The sequence below is a fragment of the Neomonachus schauinslandi genome, chromosome 8 (genome assembly GCF_002201575.2).
Source record: "Neomonachus schauinslandi chromosome 8, ASM220157v2, whole genome shotgun sequence".
Taxonomy (NCBI): Eukaryota; Metazoa; Chordata; class Mammalia; order Carnivora; family Phocidae; genus Neomonachus; species Neomonachus schauinslandi.
Window position 1 is genome coordinate 1,515,151 of NC_058410.1, and position 16,262 is coordinate 1,531,412.

The window sequence follows — 16,262 nt, forward strand, 5'->3', positions numbered from 1 at the left end:
TCAGGCATCCCTCCGCCCCCAGTGTGTCCCTGGCATCCTTCCAGCACGGGCTCCACCCTCAGAATTAAACTGAGCCTGGATCCTCAGAGGTGAGCTGGGTGCACAGGGGCTGACCCGCCTCACGGAGGGAGCCGTGCCAGACCAGGACGCAGTGAGTGACACAGGTGGACAGCGTGGCCCCAAGAGACACCTGCGCCCGGAAAGGCGTAAGTGAATTGGCTCGCACAACTGTCTGTGAAAGTCAGCCCTGTCAGTCACTCACTTCCAACATGGGCAGCGAGTTGTCCCCCTGGAGCCCCGGGCCCTCCTTCCCGCAGCCCCCGCCCCCGCCCCCGCTGCTCAGGTGCAGAAGCTGCAGGGCGAGCTGGTCACCTGGCTGTAGGTGCCGTCTTCGTTGCATTCCGGGATGAACACCTGCTGTAACTCCTTGCGGGCCTGCTCCTGGGTGTACTTCCTCTCGGCCACACACCTGGACACATCTGCAGGAAGGAGCCGAGCAGAAGGGCAGAGGTGTCACAGAACTGGGAGATGCAGATGCGTGAGTCACCGCGGCTGGTGGGGGGGCAGGGCAGAGGGTCCCCCGAGGAAGGACCACAGGCCTGCACGGTAAGAAGGGCGGGGTGCTCTCTGCTCTTAAGGAGCAGACACTGAGGCTCAGAGATGGCCACCCTGCTTATCCCGTACAAGGTGGACTTTGCTGCCCGAAGGTGAAGACGTCCCCCTGTGGTCTGGCCAGCCGCAGACCGGCGTCTGTGGGTCCGAGGAGGTGTGTGAGCTCACCAGCTCCAGGACACACTGTGCGCCAGGGCTAGAAGCCCTGCTAAGACCAGACCCAATGCCGTGGCCCTCAGCCGCGAGGTGTGAAGCCTGCCTGGGCCAGGAAAGGACAGTGACCCTCCTGTCTGTCACGCTGCCCCAGTCTCAAAGCCATACTGAGGTCTTGCCCCCCCCCAAAACTGCAAGTGGAAAATCTGACAGTAAGTCAGATAAAAAGTCAAACATCCTTAGCCCTCCCTCCACTCTGTCCCATATTTTCAGGCTTTTGGGTGAACATCACTATAACATAATTCAATAAAAAGTGCCACGTTCCTCCTGCTCCTCAAGGAGTGATCACCTGGGTCCCAATAAGTTCACAAAAAAGGGAGAGTCTAAACACACTGGAGTGTGTCTACTCTCTCTCTGGACACCGGGGGTTTGGAGACAGACCCTCAAACCAAACACGGAGACGCGTGTGCGCGAGGGACGCGCTGGCCTCGGAGTGAGTCCCCTCTGTCATCCCCACAGCCTGTAGCAGCCTGCGTGCAACCTCTGGGACCAGAAGGTGTCGTAATTCCTGCTGTGAGCGCCCGCCATCCAGTGACGCGCGGAGGTGTGAGCCCCCAGCCCCCCAGCACGGCGGGTGTAGCAGAGCGCACCCATGTGCACCGTGCACGGCCACGCGCCCCAGGACGCCTCCACAAGCTCACGTTCCCTTCCTCGGCCGCCATTCGAGGTCTCTCATCGGAGCCTTCAGACTTGAAAAGAATGGCTTTCCCAATCTTTCTAAAGTGTTTCCAGATTTAAATAACAAGTTGTCGAGATCTTAAAGGCCCTCTGGACTCCGAGAGATACTTCTTCAAACGTGTCCACTGGCCAACATCTTTAGATGGTGACTTTTGATTGCTGGTAGTTGAAACTGCTGGGTCGGACAGCATGCTATCTGGCCACCCGCTCCAGGGCCCTGGGCCGCGGCCATGGCTCCGGCGGCCTCCGCGTGCTGAATATAGACTCTGCCTCTGAACAGACTCGTCCTGGGCTTCGGTGGGACCCTGGGCTGCAGGCTGTTCCACACACTGCAGAAAACAGCCTTTCATCCAGGCGCAGTGCTCAGGCCCTCATCTACAGTTTGGCCTGGCCAGCCAGCACTTGGCAACATGTGGTTTTAGTGCACTCTGTGTTTTAGCTGAGGACAAATCACTGCTTTGCTGGACTTCCGTCGTTTTTTTAGTATAACCTGTGGTTTGACTGTCTAAAAGGAAAAGTGATATGACTTCCAGCTTGCAAGGTCTCCACCAGGGTACAGATGGAATTACAAATCACTTCTAATATTTGAGCTATCATGGAACATGCCAAAATAGCATAAATTTTCCAAACAACTCGTGGACCTTGTTCCTGGCTTGGATGCCTTCCTTCAAAGACTCTCCACTTACTTCTGATCAGCTAGTCCTCAAACAGGCAGCTTTCATCTCTGATGGAAGATTAAATTCTCAGCTTTCGTCCAGCACGTTACTCACAGGAGGCAAGCCTGCGGCACAAAACTGTGGGGTCTGTGTCAGCTGTCCCTTGAAAATCAAGGTGCTGTCTGCCTCCACCTCTTGCCTGCGCTCCTGACTCTAGATACCCTAAATCAGGGTCTTCACCATTGAGAAGGGTCAGCAGCCCACGAGGGCAATTCTATTGAAATATGCAAAAACACCGGGAACTTCACTCAAAATTAGTAATATCTCCGATTCTCTTTAGTTTGTTCCTTGTTACATTGCAATCAGAATACTCCACATGAGATCTACCTTTTTAGCAAGCAGTTCACTGTAGGTGCCATGTCCCGTAGTGATCCTGGGTGGTTGACACTCTCCCCTGTGTCCTTAACATCACTTTAAACCCTTACACGGCTAACGTATACCCACTCGGGCTAAATCAAATGGCCCTCTTTACAGAAATCCCAGTAGTAAGTACAGCGAGATGAGAGGCGAGACTGGATGTTTTTATGGGTGGTGACTCGGTCTGGAATGGCCACCACATGGTTCTGACTTTGAGCCTGGTGCTGTGTGCTGAGGTCCAGACTGTCCTCGCTGCTGCATGCTCGTGGCCCAGCACAGGCCCTGCACAGATGGGGCTGGCCTCCAAACGGGGGAGCTGGACGAGCAGAGGCTACCAGACAAAGGAGACACACTCTCCTGGGGCGGTGGCCACAGAAATGCTGGTCCTATGCCTGACATGCCTTTTATATGTATTGGCATCCAGTGAAGGCAGACACTGTGTTTCAAAAGTTGTAATATTTTATCCACCCATAATTTTGAAGGCCAGACTATGAGAAAAATTAAGGATTCTGTGCTACAAATCTCTTCGCATAAATAGAACGTTCTTTCCCTCCCTAATATAGGTGGCTGTGCTGTGATAAAAGGCCAGCAGAATGGGCAAGGTGACCCATCCACCCTCCTCCTCCGGGCAGTGAGGACAGCAGGGCCGTACGTCCGCCAGAACCATCCCTTGACCATAGCACTCCAGGGCTAGAGGGGAAAGGAACAGAGTTTCCTTTCTAAATGACTATTATCAGGGGCGCCTGGGTGGCTCAGATGGTTAAGCGTCTGCCTTCGGCTCAGGTCAAGATCCCAGGGTCCTGGGATCGAGTCCCACATCGGGCTCCCTGCTCCTTGGGAGCCTGCTTCTCCCTCTGCCTCTCTCTCTCTCTCTGTCTCTCATGAATAAATAAATAAAATCTTTAAAAAAAAATTAAAAATAAATAAATAAATGACTATTAACAGTTTAAATGCAGAGAGACAGAAACAAATTATAATAGGAAAACCTTTAGTCCATAATTGGGCTTGCCAAGTCATACAGGAAAAAAATTAGATACACTGCAAACTCTTGCAAGAATATATTAAAATATTCAGACAGGTTTTACAACATTTATACGGAAAACGACTGATGACAACCATCTGTACGGTAATTGATAACCATGAGCATCCAGGCATCGAAACAGACCCCTGCAAAACTGTCATCACTCTCCTTTAACCAAGTCTGAGTGCAACCTTCCCAGGACAGACAGGCCGACACTGTGCTGAGATTCTCGCGGTTCTGCTGAGGAACTAACACTCTGAGACTGTAGGTATTGCTAAAGCAGAGGGAAGATTTTTTCTTTCACGTAACATTCCAAAAAGTTCTGTCATGTTTCTGATTGCAGCTTGAACGTGAAAGTGACAGTAGTACCTCTTGTCGTGTCAACTTTAGTCCATAAGGAAGGACGTTCCTAACATCAGACTTACTAGAACACCATAAAGGAGTTAAGGCAGACGTGATCTGTGTAGGGTTTCAGCAAGAGACAAGCACAGATATGATTAAAAAGTCCTCGAACACCACCTGATGTCATGGCTATCTCAGAAAGCCCGCCGTGGGCAGGAAGAGGTGTAGCTTCGACGCGGCAGGTGGCACTGACAAGGACCCAGCCTAAAGACCGGACAGAAGAGTCACTACGCACACATGTACACGCACAGATACACGGGCATGTGCACATGGCGTGCACGCACACAGAGATACACACATGCACGTGGTTACATGCACACACGTGCACACATACATGCACGTGCACTGCGCACACATACACGTGTGTACACATAAGACACACGTGTACACGGACACGTGTGCACATGCTCACATGCACACGTGTACACACACGCACAGAGATACACATGTGCACAGCTACACGCACACACAGATACACGTGTGCACACATGTACATACACATACACGTGCACACGTACATATGAGATACACATGCAGAGATGTGCATGCGTGCACACACATGTACACACAGAGATACACATACATACACATGTGCACATGGGGATACACAGGCACGGAGATACGCATGCGTGCACACACATGTACGCACACAGATACACACATACATACATACACATGTGCACATGGGGATACACAGGCACAGAGATACGCACGTGTACACGCACAAAGGGATATTCATGCACACGCACGCGCCTATGTCCTGCATAGACTTCTTTTATGCAAATATCTGTTTTAATGAAGAAAATAACAGCAGGCTATCAATTGATTTATAGTAACCAAAACACACCCTGAGACCAACGCTTTCTGTGGGTTCACAAAGTTCCTGGTGAAGCCACGGGAGACACCCAGGTTGCTCCGGCTTCCCAAAGATAATGCCACCAGAAGCCTAAGGGAATGGCAGGCAAGGGAGCTTCCCAGTCGGTTTCTTGACTCTCCACACGTAAATCAGGGCTTGTTAGGAGGAATTCTTTGTGTTCATCTGATCCCACCGCCCTGTTTTACAGACGAGAAGGCTGGTGCAGACCGTGGCCAGTCGGTGAGAGAAACTAGCAGGTGCCCCGGTTCAGCACCCCTCACACGGGTCTGTGATTCTCGCACTGGAGTGGGCTGCAGGGCGCTAGAAAGCCTGCAGGTGCGGGCGCTGGCGCCTCCCCTCCCTGGGCCCAACTCAGCAGCGTGGGGCTCTGAGCACCCAGTGGAGAACCAGGGAGAGAGCAGAGGAGACACAAGGAGTTAGAGGCTGCGGGGCATTTACTGCTGCTAGGCATACACCACACTTTTAATAAAATCAATGTAAAAATAGAGGACATTTAGAGATGGCAACACCCAACGCAATGGGGGGTGACACACAGAAACCCCGCTTGAAAGCCTGGCTGATTTCAGGGATGACACGTGTGCGGCCTTCTACACTAGTGATCATGGTTTATCTGGAGAAAACCATGTATGTGTCACTCAGGGCTCTGGAAGGGAAAGAACAAGACGCTGAAACTCATCAAACGTAGCAGTTATTATGAATAAGAACCACTCATCTGTCCCTGTTAGGACACAATCTGCCTCCAAGCTGACACTGCATGTCCTGGCCCAAGTGCTGTGGGCTCGCCAGGGGCTCACCACGTGCTCACTGTGTGCTCGCCGTGTGCTCACCGTAGCTCGCCAGGGGACCACTTGGGGGTGGGGGCTTTTGTGGCTCACAGAGACTGCAGCCTTGCTCAGGTGGTCACAACAAGGACCACAAGACGCTGGCAGCAAACTAGGGGGAGGAAACAAGGAGCATTCTGTAACGATGCTCCTTTCTTCGGTCCTGGGCCCAGGACGGCTGTTTTCTGACAGATATCCGTGATCACTTTGTTTCCAGAAATTTCAAAGTAGTTCTAATGCCTCCTGGCATTTAACTGTTCTCCTTCTTCCTTTTTTTCTGTTTTTTTATTCAATGCCAGAAATTTTGTTGAAAAGAAAGACAGCTCCAATGGTCTCAGATCAAAAGAAAAGTATTAAGGTGTTCGCTAAGTTCTGAAAACACGAACTCCACAGATTTCTAAGAAAAATCTATCAGCAAAAACCACTGCATTTCTATTCAAGGTCAACAGTTAGATCGTAACATCCAATTCATAAAATATTTTTATCCAACTTAATTAACTATGGACTAAAATATTGTAATGGTTGTTTTCAAACTAGTATATTCAAAATAGACAGCCCTAGGGCGCCTGGGTGCCTCAGTCGATTAAGCATCTGCCTTCGGCTCAGGTCATGATCCTGGAGTCCCGGGATCGAGTCCCGCATTGGGCTCCCTGCTCAGCAGGGAGTCTGCTTCTCCCTCTGACCCTCTCTCCTCTCATGTGCTCTCTCTCATTCACTCTCTCTCACATAAATAAATAAAATCTTAAAAAAAAAATAGACAGGCCTATAGGACTCTCACCCTCCACCCACAGACCATGAAAATGCCCTCAAAATATGCAGTTTCCCATTTGTCAAATTGACACTATTGTGCACTAGCTTATTCCAACATCAGGAATAATTTAGAGGAAAAATCCAGGTGGTTATCGGGATCACGTGAAGTGGTGTAAGGGGACATTCGGTCTTGTGCCCCCTCCTTCCCACTCAGGGAAGCAAGCTTTTGACCTGGCTGTGTCGTCGAATCTGCCGTATTTGTGCCCACAGAGGACAGAGGAGGGTCACAGCCTAATCTGCCCTGTGGCCGCGGGATCCCTGTCTCTGGGCCCCACCCACGCCCCGTCTCACTTTACCTCCTCCCATCCCCAGGAACCACTTCCTCCCCGTTGGCACCTGGACAGGCTGGGGGTATTGCCTGCCGGACGTCAGGACGTGGCTGGTAAGCGGCTAGCAAAAGACGCCAGCCCCTGCAAGGAGCCCATCCTCGGAAGAGGCCCGCCTCCCGCCATGAGCCAGGACCCAGGCCGAAGGTGCTTGTGCAGGAAATGTCGGATTGTGGTCTGGAAGCCCGTTTTCAGGGCGCCCCCCGCGTGGCACAGATTCATGCCACTCACAAGATGAGGGCTGTAATGGGAGGCTTCAGAGCCCCTGCCCTGTGCCCTGAATCCACCACAGCAGAGGTGCACAATGCCCTGATATTTTATTTTGCTTATTATGTAGGCTCCGCACCCAGCACAGAACCCAACGCAGGGCTCCATCTCACGACCCTGAGATCCAGACCTGAGCTGAGCTCAAGACGCTTAGCTGACTGAGCCACCCAGGCGCCCCACCCAGTTATTTTTAAATAAACATGTGGCTAACAATGTCCCTCTAAAGTAACTTTAATATTTGCTACCCTTGTTCGCTAAAGCACCAAGTAAGCATGATTTTGAAATCTACGGGCATCTGTACATTCTTTTTATTTTCACCCTTTTGATTTAATTGAACCAGCTTTTGTGAGGTGAGTTTTAGTTCTACCCACTTCCTTTCACACATTTTCTGTGTCACAGACTTATGGGACGACATTTGTTCAGTGAGCTGAGTGAGAATCCCACCCAGGAGAATTAGCCAGAGCAAGTAGGCTGGGTCCAAACACAAAGAAGCGAACAAGGACGTTATCAAGAAGCAATCCAGCGTAGACCCCACAGCGGGCACAGCCAAGCTCTGAGTCGGGTTTCCACCCAGAGGACGAGGTCCTCTGGCCTTGGTCTACCTGACCCAGCACAGTTGCCCACAGCGTGAGTGCTAATGCAGAGGCTTCACCTGGCACTTCCTCATGGCCTTCCAAGACAACAGCTCATTGGGGTTGTCGAAAGGAACATGGCGGAGAAAGGAACGTTAACTCAAATGTTACCACCACCTCCACAGCACGTTGCCACAAGCGATGCCAGCCTGGGAGATTGCTTCTAGAAACTTCTCTGAAGATTAGAGCATCTGATATTTGAATTTATTCTTAAATCACTTCTCTAGTCTCAGCACAGATAACTGAGGTGCAAAACTACAATCAAGGCATCCGAATTTTTCTCAGATTGGTGTGTTTAGAATAAGGACACACAAACTAGACACAGAACGGAAAGGAAGAGAAGTCCTTACATGGAAGCTTCTTCTTGGATGCCACTTTGAAGCCGTGATCCTTCTGCTTCCATGCTGAGGCCCACTGCAAATCATTTCTTTAAATTCCTGGACAGTTAACAGGCAGTTACAGGTGGACAATCTAATGATTCACCAATTCTGCACATTACTCAGTGCTCATCAGGGTAAGTTACCCTAATCCTCATCCGCTATTTCCCCCATCCCCAACCCCCCTCCCCTCTGGTCACCAGCAGTGTGTCCTCTAGAGTTAAGAGTCTGCTTCTTGGTTTGACTCTCTCATTTTTACTTTGCTCATTTGTCTAATTTCTTAAATTCCACACATGAGTGAGATCATATGGTATTTGTCTTTCTCTGACTGACTTATTTTGCTTAGCATGATACCATGCATCTACATCCATCCATGTCATTGCAAATGACAAGATTTCATTCATTTTTATGTCTGAGTAATATTCCATTCCAATATATATAAATATATATCACTTCTTTATCCATTCATCAGTCGATGGACACTGGGGCTGCTTCCATAATTTGACTATTGTGGACATTGCTGTTATAAATATCGGGGTGCATGTATCCCTTCAAATTAGTGTTTTTGTATTTTGGGGGGTAAATACCTAGTACTGCAATTGCTAGATCATAGGGTAGTTCTATTTTTACTTTTTGAGGAATCTCCATACTGTTTTCCAGAGTGGATGCACCAGCTTGCATTCCCACCAACAGTGCAAGAGGGTTTCCCTTTTTTCACAGCCTTGGCAACACCTGTCATTTTGTGTGTTGTTAATTTTAGCCATTCTGACCAGCATGAGATGATATCTCATTGTGGTTTTGATTTGTATTTAGCTGATGATGACTGATGTTTAGCATCTGTTCATGTGTCTGTTGGCTATCTGGATGTCTTTTTTTGGAGAAATGTCTGTTCATATCTTCTGTCCATTTTTAATTGGATTATTTGGGGGTTTGGGTATTGAGTTGCAGAAGTTCTTTATATATTTGGATACTAATCCCTTATTGGATATGTCATTTGCAAATATCTTCTCCCATTCAGTAGGTTGCCTTTGAGTTTCATTGATTGTTTCCTTCACTGTATAGAAGCTTTTTATTTTGATGAAATCCCAGTAGTTTATTTTGCTTTTGTTTCCCTTGCCTCAGGAGACATATCCAGAAAAATACAAATCATTTTAATCCCCAGACAACTGTCCGGGCACACCATCCTTCTTAGTAAAATGTGTGAGAACTCCAAGGGTGGTCTGTGTTGAAAAGCAATGTAGAACAAACCAGGAATGGTGGTTTCTGATGAGCAGAAGTCCTTCGGTTTAAATATTGCTTCTTCAAAATATATTTCTTCTCCAGATATCTGGGCTAACTCAGTCTTTGTTGAGGACACAGTAAACAAATTTCTAGTGTTAGGGGGTGCAGTTTGGAGGCTTTGGGTGTCCTGTTTTCATGGCCCCCATGATGGGTGAGCTGCACTCTGGGCCCAGGAGACCTCTTGTGTCACTTTGCCTCATGAGGTGCAAGCTGTCTGGTCACTGCAGGTTCCTGAAATCCATGTGAGAGATCGTCGGAGGAGAGCTGGGTGGTGGGAACATCTGGGGTTCTGGAGAGTCTCACACGGGCCATTTTAGAGCATGGAGGAGGCCATCCACAGTCTAGATGATGTCATCATGAACTGAAGGTTCTTACAGAGCCCCTGAGTGCCTAGGAACTAGAAGTCAATCAAAGGCAGGGAGAGAGCCTGGCGGTCATGTAACAGGTGAAGTCCGCTCACGCTCATCCAGGGAGCCATTCTTTTTTTCTTTTTGAAGATTTTATTTATTTATTTGACAGAGAGAGACACAGCGGGAGAGGGAACACAAGCGGGGGTGGGGGTGGGAGAGGGAGAAGCAGGCTTCCCGCTGAGCAGGGAGCCCGATGCGGGGCGTCCAGGGAGCCATTCTTAACAAGGAACGTTAGTTTACCAAATGTACTCGTGCAGGCATACCTCATCTCCCTTTATCAGGCAGATACTCTGCCAACCGAAGGCTGGTGGCAAACCAGCATCGGGAAGTCAGCCAGCGCCATGTTTCCAACAGCGTTTGTTCACTTCCTGTCTCTGAGTCACATTTCCGTGCTTCTCGCAATATTTCAAAACCTTTTCATTATTATTGTATTTGTTTGGCGATCTGTGCTCAGTGATTACAAATTACTGAAAGCTCAGATAAGGGTTGTCATTTTTTACAAATGAAGTACTTTGTAAGTAAGGTATGCATGTTGTTTACTTAGACAAAATGATTTTACACACTTAGTAGACTGCAGGATAGTGTAGACAGAACTCATGTGTGCACTGGGATACCAAAACATTGATCGGCCTCGTTTTATTGGGATACTCACTGCGCTCGGTGGTGGGGAGCCCAGCCCGCCGTTCTCTGAGGCACGCCTGCACTGAGTAACTTCAGAATCTATTGGAAAATCTCAGGCTGGTGCTAAGCGATGATTTAACTTTAGAATCACACAGAATGAAGCTGCCTCAAGAGTATCGATTGTTTGCTTGAGTGAATGAAGTTTTCTTGTGTGTCTGTATCTCCATCAGGTGTATCTGAGGTTTTTCACTCAAGTTTTCTCCAAAGGAATCAGAAACAGCATATAGTTTACTGAAACCTAACGGCCACCAAGAAAACAGGTACGAGGACAAAATAGGGTTCAGAACGCTGGAGACTCAGGTGGATGGGATTTGATAAATTATATTCTACTGTTTTCTACAAGTGGGAATGGATATTTAAGGAGAAAAAAATCATTTTTCATTTACAAAAATCTTTTTTTAAAGGTATGTTCTGCTTTCTTCCATCCCACGAAGAAAGGCAGAGCAAGCCTGGCTACACCAGGAATCCAGCTTGCTGCCTCTGCATGTGACCCTTCCAAGATAGCTTTTATTGTGGATGGTACACACAAGGATATATAGTTCAACTAAATAATTTCAAAGGCTGCTAATTCGAATTATCTCAACTTTTATGGAATTTTTCTATAGAAGGATATTTCATATCTGTGCTTTAACATTTTAAAAACTATTTTTCCCTACAAAAGTAAAATTTAATTTGTGAACCATATGGGTTCTGTTGAACAAAAATTACAGGTCTTTACTTTGAATGCACTGTTTTCTGCTTGGGCCAGAGTTGGAAGAAGCGCCTTCCTGTGCGCCCGGTGGGCTGCAGCATCAGATCCCCGGTGTCTCTGGACTCTGGTATGACACCCCACCGCAGCGCCTCCATTTCAAGTATGAATCAAATACTTTGTTCCCTGCATTTTCATAAACTCAGTAACTTACTGAAACTGAATTAAAACCATGCTTCCCGTCTGGCAACAGCTGCTTCCTTCACCTTGGGCATCCCTCTGAGAGCAGGTCCAGGAGGACGCTTGTCGCGGCCGACGCCTGGGGGAGCCCAGAGCCTGCGCACCCGGCGAAGGCGCAGCGCAGCCACGGAGGAGCCGGGTGGTGTGGTACGGCGAGGGACGCGGTCTCAGCGCAAGTCAGCTTACCTCCGTCCCTCTTCTGCCTCAGGTCCCTTTGGCTTCCCATTTCCCCCTAAGGAAAAACTCCAACACCTGATACTCCAGGTCTCCATAGTGAGATCAACCCCTTGTCTCCCACCCCTCCTGGTGTCTCTGCTCGGCCTCAGCGCTGAGGTCATGGCCCCTTAATGAAAAGGAGGAAACACTCCTTCTGTGTGATTCCCACTCGGGGAGCTGCATCTGACCACAGGATAAGAAAGGGACTCGGTGTGCAGTGCTCTGCTGTCCCCTCACAGAGAGGACCTTCCCAGCTTCCCCAGCCAGAGGGCGTCCCACTCGCATCAGCTCATGTTCGGGCCTCTCTGTGGCCTTTAAATCCTAAGGGTCGGGCGCCTGGGTGGCTCAGTTGGTTAAGCGACTGCCTTCGGCTCAGGTCATGATCCTGGAGTCCCAGGATTGAGTCCCGCATCGGGCTCCCTGCTCGGCAGGGGGTCTGCTTCTCCCTCTGACCCTCCTCCCTCTCATGTGCTCTCTTCATTCTCTCTCTCTCAAATAAATAAATAAAAAATCTATAAAAAATAAATAAATAAATCCTAAGGGTCTAAAATACTTAGACTCTGAACCAACCACGATGGTGGAAAGAAAGCCTTCATGAATGTGTGACCAGCAGTTATGGGCAGCACACACGTACCCACGTGTGGTGCCTGTGGACACGGACCTGTTCCGGGCGAGCCCACGGCCCCAGCGTGGGCACAGGTGCTGGTCGCTGTGGGGAGCCTGTGTCTGCCGGCACAGCGCCCCTGGGGGGTCGGCGGGAGCAGGCGAGGTGCCGACTCAGTCACGTGCAGAAGTGACTCAAACGTGTTCACCTCGGATATATCATATTATGAAAGAAGGAAGAGCAGGTTATTCAGAACGTGGCCAATTTGGAGCTGAGACACGGACCACCGTGGCCGACAGAGTTTCGCCTTGCTGTGGGATTGCTGGGCCAACAGCGAGACAGAGCGGAGCCTCCTCTCAAAGGCGATTTTACTCTGTGTGGTCTTTTCTCTTAAGATAACAGCAAAAAGAAGGTAAATCTCTTTCTGAACGCGACTGTTTGTGCTTGAAACATCAGCGTGCTTTGTTGAGTCAAAGCCTTCATTAACATAGGAAGTATTTCAATGGTTTGCTCTAAGCATGTTAGCTAAATCTAAATCTGATTCTTAAATCAGGATCATCAGAAATTACACGTGTAAAATCAACGGGAAGGAAAATCACTGACAGTCGGTGCAGGTGTTGTATGCACGTCCCGTCTGCAGAGAAACAAGACGGGGTGGAAGGAAGCGGTACTGACTGGTGAGAATCCTTTCTGAAGACTCAGATAAACGTATGTCCTGATAAAATATCCCAAAGAAAGAGCATTAAACAACTTTAAAAGATGCCTCTGCTCCTGAGACTCAGAAATTACTCTTCTTCCTTATACATTCTGGAAAAAAAAAACCCACAAACCTAAAACCCTTGAGCTTTTACATATAAAAATTAGCAAAGATGAAAATAACATACATGGCCTTCCATGTTAATAACAGGCTGATGGCACCCAGCTTACCTCTGCAGTTTCCTCGATAAGCAATTTCTAGCTGAGGGTCTTTGCATTTGGCACGCTGGAACTCGCAGCGAGACAGGAAGGTCCTGCCGTCCGACGCGCAGAGGGGCTTCTGCGAGGAGCCCCCACAATCCAAGCTGCAATCCTTGTCTTTATCTTGATCGACTCGCAAAAACTTGGGGGAGAAAAAGAAAAAGAAGCCAGACAAATGTCAAGAGGCGCCCTGCAGAGCCGCAGAAAACAGAAGTCTGCCTGAGGCCATGGCGGGAATCCCTGAAGAATCTAAGCCCCGGGCAGTCGGGGATCTGGAGAACCGATCCTCTCCAAGCCAGCTACACTAAGTGGTGCACAAAACTGAATATCTGCAGTGGGATGTGCAGGAATTCTGTTTGACCATCAATATTTGCCCTTCCATTTGTAAATTCGCTTGCGAGTCCCCTCCTGCATGCTCCATGTCTTACTGCCACCCTGGAAGTTACTCCCAAGAGTCAGGAGTCCACGGAGAGGACTGGGGGCGGGCTAACCCCTTCTTGCGTCCTTGCTTGAACTAGCTTACTGTCTTTTGAATCAACGCCCGGGCCCGGGGGCGGCTGCTGGTTTCCGTGACATGCCTAGCAGCACTGCACCCCATGCATGCATGCATCGCCCCAGCATCAAGTGGACACAGAAGTCAGGGGCCTGCCCTCACCCAGCACTGCAGGTGCATGCGAGCACAGGACCACGTGAAGGAGCCCCTGAGATGGCCCAGCAGCCCCTCCATGGCTGCCCGCGCTCCCCCTCGCCTGCTCCAGGGTCCCCATCCTTGCCTTGGCTCCTCCTGATGCCCTGACACTCCACTGCAGAGCCAGCTGTGTCTTCCAGGGGCCCGTCTGCCCGCACCCCTGCCCTTGGTGGACAATGCCACTCTGACCTGTCCAGTCCGCACACACCGGCGGAGCAGTGAGCATGAAGCCGGGTCTCAGAAGACACTTGGGAAGGCTTTGTACTATAGGATAAATGGGATCTCCACGCAACTGTGGTCACTGATGGATGTATGCCCTGCCCCGAGGTGCTTTCTCTGATTTATGGAGCATTAGCAATTCATTAAAGGAAAGAATGGAAGGGAAAAGTAGGAAACTGAGAGCTGTGGTTATTTTTTTTTTAAAGATTTCATTTATTTGTCAGAGAGAGAGCACAAGCAGGGTGAACGTCAGGCAGAGGCAGAGAGAGAAGCAGGCTTCCTGCTGAGCGGGGATCCCGACGCGGGGCTCGATCCCAGAACCCTGGGATCATGACCTGAGCTGAAGGCAGACGCTTCACCGACGGAGCCCCCCCCAGTGCCCGAGGACTGTGGCCATGACCGAGTACCGCACAGTGGTGTTTGGCCCTCTGAGTACTGTGTGTATTGAATAGGTTTATTTGGCACGTTAGTCCCAGTAATATTTATGGAGGTAGAGAGAGCCGTGATCAGAACAGCCTGTTCGGTCTCAGAGTCCAAGCTGGGGGAAAAGTAGGAATGGGGTTCAGAAGCTCAGGGACCCTCATCCACTTGTTCCCTCATCAGTACAAGGAAAACAGGAAATTCTCAAATTTAAGATACTTCATTCCTTAAAAGGTACCATACTTCTCCCGTGAAGCTCTGCAGGTCCTTGCAGGCACTGCTAACAGAGTAACCCAAAGCTGACCCTGAGACAGCGCGGAGGGAAGGAGGGCCGAAGCTGGGACGGACCCCACAGGGAGTCCGGGCCAGGCCTCGCGCCCCTGACCGGGGTCCCCGGAGGGAAGGGCCAAGTGCACCGGCCAGGAGGGGGCTGGGGAAGGTGGTCATGTCTCCGACGTCTGGATGAAGGCTCCATTCAGGAGACAGGTGACGGCAGCTGGAGGCAGTGGGGTCTCCCCTCAGTGGGGCCTGGGGCCACGGCAGGGACACACTGTTCTAACTTGCTGGAGCTCAAGCAGCACGCCCTAATGTGTCCTGAGAATAAGCTGACTTGCTAAAATGATCTGTGCTTATTTTAGCCAAGAGGCAAGTGAAGACAGATCGTTGCTCTCTCACAGTTGTGCAAAACGTTGTTCTTTTACTTAAAAATGGGCAAAGCAAGCCCATAAAAACGCTTGATTGAATTCTGTCTCTATAGAGTTTTAAGGCCTGGTTTTTTCACTTTGCCCCAAATGTGTTCTAACTTTCCAGCCACAGAGGTGCGCCCCTGGGGGCCGCCCAGTTCCTGGGAGATGCTGACGCTTCAGTGTAGGGAAATTAGGAAGTGGGTCCACTGACATGTCGCTTCCAGTTTTGTGGAGGTTTCCCCCCTTGCCTTATTCTTCCTGCAAAGCTCTGGGGGGTTTGATAGACCTCCTCTGAAAACAGCATCATGCAGGAGAGAGACAGAGGGACGGACAGAAAGACAGACAGAGACAGAGATACACAGAGAGAAAGAGAGACAGAAAGACAGAGAAACAGAGAGAGAGGGGAAACAGAGAGAGGAGACAGAGAGACATTCAGAGACAGAGAGAGACAGACAGAGCAGAGACAAAGACAGAGACAGAGACAGACAGAAGGAGACAGACAGACGGACAGAGATGGGAGACAGAGCACATGTGAAGCAAGGAGCCCACCTGAGGCTGTGAGGTGCTCAGGACCAGCCCCGCCCCATAAGCCACGCCCATCCCTGTTTCAGTGGAAAGGTGCAGTCACCCAAATCCCACTAAGTTCGATGTGTAAGAGGTGGTCTATTTGCATCTCCTAACCTGAGTTAGGAAATGCAGATTACTTATGGTAAGACATTGTAATTATCATTTTCTCTAAAGAGAGAGACAGCTTCTACATCTTGCAATAAAAAAAAAAAAAGGCCTAGCATTCAGGCATTTGGAATTTGACCACAATTCTTTATAATTTAATGGTGTAGAACTAACAATGGAGCTTTTCTTTGTCAGAAATAAGAGAACACACGCTTTACGCACATTTCTCCTCCCCCCCTCACTTTGAACAGCAGTTACATCCCAAGGCAGACGGTGCACAGAAGAAAACGAGCTTTTACTCGGCTCTACTCTTCAACCAACAAAGCCTGTTAAAGGAAAATAAAACAGCCCTATTTTAAAGAATTCACTGTTTATTAAAAGAACTTGGTTG

General features: G+C 49.5%; 1 protein-coding gene across 1 annotated transcript in view; it reads right to left on the bottom strand.

The window, feature by feature from the left end:
* Positions 1-13,913, bottom strand: part of SMOC2 (SPARC related modular calcium binding 2) — a 110,631-nt gene extending 96,718 nt beyond the window's left edge. The window contains exons 1-3 of the mRNA XM_021693198.2: positions 13,842-13,913; positions 13,157-13,328; positions 373-479 (exon numbers count right to left, since the gene is read on the bottom strand). Of these exons, the coding sequence (XP_021548873.1) occupies positions 373-479; positions 13,157-13,328; positions 13,842-13,913 (351 nt within the window). The remainder of the gene's footprint in view (positions 1-372; positions 480-13,156; positions 13,329-13,841) is intronic.
* Between the last annotated feature and the right edge of the window lie 2,349 nt (positions 13,914-16,262).